This window comes from Acanthisitta chloris, unplaced genomic scaffold, assembly GCF_000695815.1.
Source record: "Acanthisitta chloris isolate BGI_N310 unplaced genomic scaffold, ASM69581v1 scaffold40835, whole genome shotgun sequence".
Lineage (NCBI taxonomy): Eukaryota > Metazoa > Chordata > Aves > Passeriformes > Acanthisittidae > Acanthisitta > Acanthisitta chloris.
Genome location: NW_008674992.1, coordinates 15,527 through 23,930, shown reverse-complemented (window position 1 = coordinate 23,930; position 8,404 = coordinate 15,527). Strand labels below are relative to the sequence as shown.

The following is an 8,404-nucleotide window of genomic DNA, read 5'->3' as shown; positions in this document are numbered from 1 at the left end:
GCCAGTGCTCAAGGCGTCGAAGTCCCTCCAGCACTTGTCCCTTGACAGTGCCACACTGCCCTGCCCTCAGGAGCTTGGGCTCCTTTTGGAGATGCTCAAAGGTACTCTGCTATCCTGTGGGCAGCATCACTGGGGCACACACAGAGTAGCTTCCTTGCTGTGATGAAGCCAGATTAGGTGGTTCCATTTCTTCAATGTAGACATCCTTGAAATCTCCTGAGAAAAGGAAACTTTCTGTGCTGAGCATGTGGATGATCCTGCACAGCAGGATGGCTCCTTTGTAATTAGCCACAATCAAGCACAAATTACCCACGTCCAACTCAGCTTCTGGGTGTTAGCTGGGTCAGGGTCTTTTTATTCCAAGAATGGGCAGTGCTTTACCTGAGAACTTGTTTTGCTTTTAGAGTGTAATCCAAACTTGAAGAAACTGAGTTTTCATGACATGAACCTGGCTGAGCACCAGAAAGAAGTTCTGCTTTTGCTTCAGGATCCCATCCTGCAAGGTACAGCAAACTCCTGCATGCTGTTGCTTGGGAAGATGATGCTGGTGGCTAGCTGATGTTTTAAGAGGTTGTCTTTGGATGTGTAAGGTTTAGCCAAATGTCAGTCTCTGGAGCAGATCTGTAGCTGTTGGCAGAGTGAGAATGTGCCATTTTTTGTGCCAGCAGGGCAGAGAGGAGCAGCTGCAAAGCTGGGGTATGCTGCAGAGAAGAGTTTGTAGTCTCGGCTATAAACCAAAGATTTTTAACCTGCAGAGCACATCAGCCTTTAACTGGGTCAGCTGGTAAAGTCACTTCCCTAGGTGTGATCTCTGCTCTGTTCCTGACAGAGCAGCAGTGCAGTTGTATGCAATCCACTGCTGGGGGAGCTTTGTTCTTGCATATGGATTAGGGGCTGGAGCTGTCTGCAGAATGTAATTATGGAATAATTAGGCACAGGGAGTACTCACATGTACTGTCACTCCATTTCCTCCGCAGAAATCACGTTTTCCTTCTGCCGTCTGTTCGAAAGCTCTACTGCTGAGTTTCTGTCAGAAATAATCAATACAGTGAAAAGAAATTCATCCCTGAAGAGCCTCAAACTGCCTGGGAATCGCCTTGGTGTGTACTGTGAATATTGCTGTGGGGCCTTAGACCAGCTCTCTTGGAGGTAACTCCAGGGCTGGAGTCAGGACTGTTGCTTGCTGGTGACCTCAGTGCTGAACTTCACACATGCCAGAACAGAATGGATTTAGTTCACAAAATAAGGAACACAGTCCATTTTCTTAAAGCAAAATTTCAGTTGTGTTTAGCAATGTACTAAAGGCCCAGGTGCTGTGCAGGCATTATAGTTGCTTTTCTCTGCAGCAAAAGCAAGTATCAGCAGGTCTCCAGATTTGACTGAACACTGATTTGCTTCAGACTCTTTAATGGGATCAGATCCAGCAGCAGATGCACCGTCTGTCATTCAGAGGCACAGATTTTGTCCAAGTTTGGGCATTCTGTGTCCTAACAGCTGTTGGCAGGAGTGATGGGAACTAGTAAAGGAGGAATTTGTTTACATGGAACTGAATGTACAGGAATGTTAGGCTTTTTGGATCACAGGCCAAGTAGAAATGTGTGAAAACTTAATTTCAGGTAAATCCAGAATATTGTTTTCTGTTCTTTTAATGAAATAAAACAGAAAAGCTTGGGATAACCTGAATACACTTAATTTCTAAACCAAAGTTGCATATGGATTTCTCAAACATAACCAGGATTTTTCTAGTGAAACAAACTGCCCAATCAGCAGATGTTTTCATTGCCTTGAACAGTGCTCAGGGGGATGAACTTGCTTTAGGCCACTGAGTGGGACAGACTGAGGGTGAAGAGATGAGACTTCATGTGCATGCTTACAGCCTCTTTTCTGCACTTTTATCCCAGCCCTCTGGCATTTAAATATTTAAGACAGTTCCCAGCTTGCATCTAACACTGACATTTCTCCCCTTACAGGGAATCACAGGCTGGTTGCCCTTGCAGACATTTTTTCTGAAGATTCCTCCTCTTCTCTTTGCCAGCTGGATGTCAGGTATTCTGCTGCTCTAAACACTGCATTTCTCATTTTGGGAGGGCCAGAGCGGAAGGCCTTGACAGCAGGAGAAGCCTGAGCATGGTTTTGTTCCTTCTTCAAGGGAATGTGTGCCTAAGAAAAGCTCAGAGAATGCTACAATGGGCACATACAACCTTGGGGACTTCCAGCACCTCTGAGGCATCTCACTGTCCCCTTTATAAATGAGTAAAGCTCTATCTTAAAAGCAGCTTTGGTTTGCTGCTCCCTTGGGAGGCTGTTGCAGGCCCTCCCCAACCTGTAGGTTAGAACTAACATCCCTACCTATATTTATTCTTAAGCATCAGTGTGAACACATAGCTCTGTTCCCACTGCCCCTATGCAGGGAGAGAATGTTGTCGTTGCCCCTGTCAGATCCTGTGAATGCCTATGCATTCCTTTTTCATCTTTGGTCTCCAACCTGAACTGCTACTCTCTTCTTGAGCCTGAATGGCCACAAAAATAGGCAGTAACCTTCATGAAGCCTCTTCTTGAGCCTGAATGGCCACAAAAATAGGCAGTAACCTTCATGAAGCACATGGGGGGTGGCATTTCTGCAGTACTAATGACTGTTCTTGATGCTCACCCCCACTGCCCTTCTTTGAATCCTAGTGGCTCAGGCTGCTGAGAGTACACAGGCTTGACTAGTCAACCATGGCCACTCCTTCAGCAGCCTTGAATCCTGATTTTTACAATCTGACAAGATTTAAGTCCAGCATGCAACCTGACATTTATTTACACATCTGTGCATGGGAATTGATCTTTTAATCACACCAGGATCTGACACATGCAATACAGATTTCCTCAGAAGGAAGAAATAAATTATCACTTACTGCTGAGGACCTGTGGGTTGGGCTAGGCCCCTAGGTACAGGCAGTTGACAGCTGCTATCAGACTGCAGTACTCCTGACACTGCAGTAGGTTGGGCTCAGCAACATTTTAAAGCCAGTAGATCCTTACTACTGACTTAAGTAGAAGTCAGGATAATGAGTTTAACTTGTCAGTGGTTACCACCTAGTTCTAACAAGCTTCCAACCCTTGATATTACTATGCGTCAGTTTTGGTTTTCATGAAGACTAACAGACTACTCACGCTTTGTACTGCTGAAGAAACATGCACTTTGCCTTGAAACATACAGAGGCAGTTACTAGAAGGAAGAGTAATTTAAACTGCTCAAATTATAGCCTAGGCTCTTAATGACATTTTTTGTTCTTTTTTCCCTGGAAAGCTCAAATTGCATCAAACCTGATGGGCTCCTGGAATTCACAAAGAAGCTGGAAGGCCATATCCAGCAGAGAGGGGGACAGATTCAGTTCACACACCTGCGCCTCTTCCAAAATTGGCTGGACCAGGATGCAGAAACAGCTCAGGAAGCACTGCGGCGTCTCAAAGCTGTGTGCACTGTGGTCAACGACTCCTGGGACTCCTCACAGGCCTTTGCTGACTACATTAGTGTCATGTGATGGACACAGGAGCTGGAGAAAACCCATCAGCTTGAACTAAGCAGTTTGGTCTTTTGGAAGATTGGTTTCACAGCACAGATGGGGTTTTCTTCCCCAGATTCAAGCAGTACGGAGTTGTTCTTGTCCCTTTTCTATTCATTTGAAGAGGGGGTACCACAGTGAAGTGGCACACAAGACCTTGAGATAAGTTGTATTTTCAGGTGATCTGACTCTACCATCTTCTTATTTTGTGTATTTCAAATGGGACTTGTATTAAATGAGCTTCTGTAACTTCCCGCAGATCTCTGAACAAGCAGTTATTTATTTAATTGGGTGTTGTGACAAATTTCATGTTGTTTCAGCCAATGTCTCATCAATAACTATCTCCATCGTGGGAGAGACTCAAAAGCCATCTGGTTGTGGTCCTTGGCAAGCAGCTCTAGATGACCTCGCTTTTGAGGAGGAGTGTTGGACAACTTCAACCTTCCAACTTCAGCCATTCTGTAATCTGTGAATTAAGAACTCCTTCCTCCACTTAAAGGGAGTAGAAAACAAGCTTAAAAGCCCTCAGCCTTGACCTTTTCCATTTGGAAAATTTTGCTTTATACAAAAAAAAATATTCTTTCTGTACAAAGTAGCTTGCTGTTTATTTGCACTCATGTTGCTCTTTTCCAATGTCTACAGTCATTTTACAGAAGTTTTGCATAGTTACTTCTTTTGTAACATTTTTAGAATAAAAATTAAGACCCACAATGTACCAAAGTGTGAATTTTATTACTGGCATGTAATGTGATCTCATTAAAACACTGCTAGATCAGGGGATCCTGCCCATAACAAAGAGTGGGTTTAGAAATGGAGTTACCATAATAGAGCCTGATTTCCTACTGCCTGCATGATGTTTCAGGCCCAATGTTCAACACACAAGCTGAAATTTCCCTTGTACAAATCCTCTTGTTCCTAAGTAATCAGCAAGGTTCACATTTCACAGCAGAAATGGATCCTGCAAGTTTTAATCAGCAGCTGTAAGCCATAGGTGTCAAGGAAAAAAAACATGACTGCGCATCAAGCACTATAAAACTCCAGGCTTAACTTCCACCTGAAGACAAAACCTGGCTGAGTAGAAGGCACACACACCAACAGCATGAGAACCAGTGATAGATGTGATCAAGCATGCAAGGTCTCGTTACTCCCAGTTCCCAAGTTGTTTTTCAGGCACACAATACAACAGAACAAACAGACTCCTTGCTGTTGCAGTAGACTGAACACTGCCAAGGGCCTTCCAGCCTCTGGGAAGCCACACTGTTCTGCTATTCCACAGCCACACAACAGTCCAACCTGTAGAGTTGCCCACTGCCCTTTTCCTTGAAAGGGATTAAAGTGGGGCGAGCCACCACAGCAGCCTGCCCTTTGCCCCCACAGGGGACAGTAACCTGCTAGGGAATCCCTCGCTGCTCCTCATGGGAGTGATGATGGAAAGTGAAGGTGACAGCCGCATCCCAGGCAGCCTTCAGCACGGAGTCCTGCAGGCCCCGCTTATCCGCACTATGGTTCCACTGGGACAGGTCCGAGGTGCAGTCAGACCCTTCGGGGGGAGGCCGTACCTGGTGGCCGTTCACACAGCGACGACACTTGATCCTGGAACAGAGTCAGTGCAAGATCAGTGCAAGGCTCCTCTGCTGCTTTAGCATATGGGTTGTTCAAAAACGCAGCCCAGGAACATTGGGATTAACTCCCCTTCACCTGCCACACCAGCCACTGGGTTTTCTGAATTACTACCATGTTTCACGTAAACACACAACTACCTTCTGGTGTGTGTGAGAGATCAGGAGAGACTCACATTCTGGAAGCCCGGGGGTTGTTTCTAAAGGCATTCCCTCTCCATATTTAACCAGGTGGGAACGGTCCAGCAGGACCCAGAGGAAGTTCAGCTTCCCCGGAAAGGTGTAGGATGTTGCTTAGAGCAGATCTCAAGTGAATGCTGCAAACACCTTCTTAGCATTGCATCAGGATTCCTGAATTCATAAGAGCACACCATGCTCCAAAATGCTCCATCCTGGCTCCCACCACAGCCAGCAGGTTGTGCTCAGGCTGTTTTGGAGAAGTCCTACTGAGCTGTCACATAAGGAGACAAAGAGCAGCAGCAGCCCTGAAAGGGGCTGTTGCCATGCAGACTGGATGTCTACTCCAAGCTAAGCTCTGAGTCAGCTTAAAACTAATCCTCTTCACTTCTTGCCTGAACTAAGAGTCTTAACTTTCAGAGTGAAGTATTTTCCCTGCACATCCTGTCCTCCTTCTGGCGGCTACAATACTACAGGTCCCAGGGGTGGGGGAGAAGGGCAGACAGTGGAGAAGAGGACTCTTAGTCCTCAGAACAGCACTTGGGTTGGCTTCATGAATTCTTAGCAGATGGAAGAACCCTAAGAGAGGAAGCAGCTCAGCATTTGAGATCACAGACCACCAGGAAGAGAGCAGCAGGAAGGATGAAGTTCTGTTCCACCAACTGGAACAGCTCCAATGAGTTTCTCTTTTCACTAACTGCAGTATTTCACAGTCTCCAAACATGGGCAGCAAGAAGACAGTCTGCTCACTTGTCCAGCCAGCACAGCTTTTCTAAGACAACCAAAAGGGAGGACAGCAAGGAGGTGCTCTATCTCCAGGTGGTTAACAGCTTCAGAAGCAGAGGCAATTATTAAGGCCCTCTCTCTCTCTGAGTTACTGCCTGAGGAACCCCTGAATCACTAAACTGTGGAGTGGTTCTTTTGCTATCCCAGCCATTAGTCACTCAGAATACTCACTTGTCATGCGTGTCACTGGTAGTAGTCTCATTCAACGTGAAGAGCTCCTTCAGCTCCCCAAGTGAGAAGTGCCTTTCCACATCCTGCTCTTCATCCACCACACAGCTGCTGAGGGCCTTCTTGTGGGTCTGGCGTTGGAATATCTTCTCCTCTATGGTCCCTGTCTACAGGAGAGCCAGAGGTGAAACACAGTTGAGACACTAGTGTTAAAGGACCAGTGCACTGGGAAAGGGTCTCAGATCAAATGGCAGTAAGCTGTCAGAACCACTCCATGCCTTGCCAGACCAGTATGGATGACAGGCAAGTTTTACTAGCTGCATTCCAACCACATTAGTTTGGTTACTGATCTAACCCAACTCTGTTTGTCTTTCACAGAGGCTACAGGAGTGGATCCAGTGGAGATATGAATGAGGAAGAGATGGAGTTGCCATTCATGACTGAAGCTCACCCACCACACCAGGTTGTGCTGACAGGAAGGAAGGGAAAGGAGCTGAGCAGCTACAGCTGCTCCCTGACAAAAAATACCCAAACAATCTCCCCCCAGAACAGCAATAAGGGCTAGCCCTGCGTGAAACAAGAATCAGCAGTATTTGCTGATTCACACACACACAGATCAATCACACCCTGTCTGGAGGGAGACTCTGCTTCCAGAACAGCTGTGCAGAAAACTCAGTGTCTGTTTTGCAAACAAATGTAATAGCAAGGAGGGGGGTGATTAGTGATGATTTGCAGATTTGTTTCTTAGTTCTAAATGCAAAGGAGCTCCCTGCTTCCAAGTGCAGCCAGGTCAGAGAAGTGTAACACCATCAGGAAGAGATGGGCAAAGAACATCTGTTTTGCCAAAACAAAAATCGTAAATAATCAAGGAAGACAAGCTTACAAGAATACCCCCAAAACCCACATACAAAAAAAACCAAAACAACCCACCCCTAAACCAAACCAAACCAAAAAAACCCCACAGCCTGAACTAATGAAGGGTGAAGGTGAACAAGAGCAGAGAGGGGACATTTCTGAGCAGTAATCAGTACTGGCAGTCCTGGACAAAGTGTTTCAGTAGCCTGAAAAGCCTAGTCTCCTTCATGGTTTCACTTTACAGAGCAGCTACCCCATCTGCTAACCGGCAGCCCCATCCCAAACACGGCTGTAATTCTGGGAATGTACTTGCTGTTTATTAAGTACACGTACACCCAACTCAAACAGACTGCAGCCTGACTGAAAAACAGCAATGCTGGCATCAGACGCCCCACAAAATTAAAGAAGTCAAATGCCTAAATGACTTCAAAGGAGCATCTTATCTGCAAAGCCACAGTCGTTTCCATCCCTCAGAAAACAGCCTTTAGAAACCAAGGGCAGAAGCAATGACCCTCCAGCTAGAACCTTCATGGTTTTCCATGGCAACACATCTAACGGTAGGAAGTAATTAAGTTCCAATCAATTCTGGTCACCAACACAAAAGAGTTCTTCCCCTTCTGGCCCCAATTACAGCAGCTGCAGTCTGGGCTGGCATCTAAAACTCCATGTTGAGGAGATGAGAGGAATGTGACTCACCGAAAGCAGCCGATAGATGTAGCATGTCTTCTTCTGGCCATCGCGCCACACGCGAGCCATGGCCTGCTCGTCGTTGGCTGGATTCCAGTCAGGATCGAACATCACCAGTCTGTTAGCCCCAATCAAGTTCAAACCACAGCCACCTGCTTTGCTGCTTAACATGAAGATGAACTCAGGGCTCTGTGGAAAAAGGCAGGCTGGGATCAGACCACAGAGGCAGCCACGTTATTACTCACAGCACTCAGATCTGGCAAGAGAGCTGCTCACATCTGGCAAGTTCTACTCACCGAGGGGCTGTTGAATCGCTCCACAATCTTTGCTCTCTTCTTAATGGACATGGTGCCGTCCAGCCGGACATATAAATACCTAGAACATACAGCATTTACTATAATCAGAGTGCTGCCTCCTTCAGAGCATCCTACTTAAAACAGAAAAGCCTTTCACAAACAGCCTTGTAACAAGGGAATGGGCTTTAAGAGCTTTTGCAGAGGCCCAGAGATTTTCTGCTGAGTGACCTCAGCAGACAAAGCACAAGCCACATTAGTTCCAATTCAG

General features: G+C 46.3%; 2 protein-coding genes across 2 annotated transcripts in view; one reads left to right on the top strand and one right to left on the bottom strand.

Annotated features, from left to right (window-relative positions):
• LRRC41 (leucine rich repeat containing 41) overlaps positions 1-3,527 on the top strand; it is a gene marked incomplete at its 5' end in the record, with an annotated part of 7,375 nt that extends 3,848 nt beyond the window's left edge. The window contains 5 exon segments of the mRNA XM_009075530.1: positions 1-101; positions 405-503; positions 978-1,100; positions 1,971-2,046; positions 3,293-3,527. The exon segment at positions 1-101 is cut by the window's left edge and continues 28 nt beyond it. Coding sequence (XP_009073778.1) covers positions 1-101; positions 405-503; positions 978-1,100; positions 1,971-2,046; positions 3,293-3,527 — 634 coding nt within the window.
• A 1,211-nt stretch (positions 3,528-4,738) lies between these two features.
• Positions 4,739-8,404, bottom strand: part of RAD54L (RAD54-like (S. cerevisiae)) — a gene marked incomplete at its 5' end in the record, with an annotated part of 17,796 nt that continues 14,130 nt past the window's right edge. Inside the window, 4 exons of the mRNA XM_009075529.1 lie at positions 4,739-5,141; positions 6,302-6,465; positions 7,850-8,029; positions 8,137-8,215. Coding sequence (XP_009073777.1) covers positions 4,940-5,141; positions 6,302-6,465; positions 7,850-8,029; positions 8,137-8,215 — 625 coding nt within the window. The remainder of the gene's footprint in view (positions 5,142-6,301; positions 6,466-7,849; positions 8,030-8,136; positions 8,216-8,404) is intronic.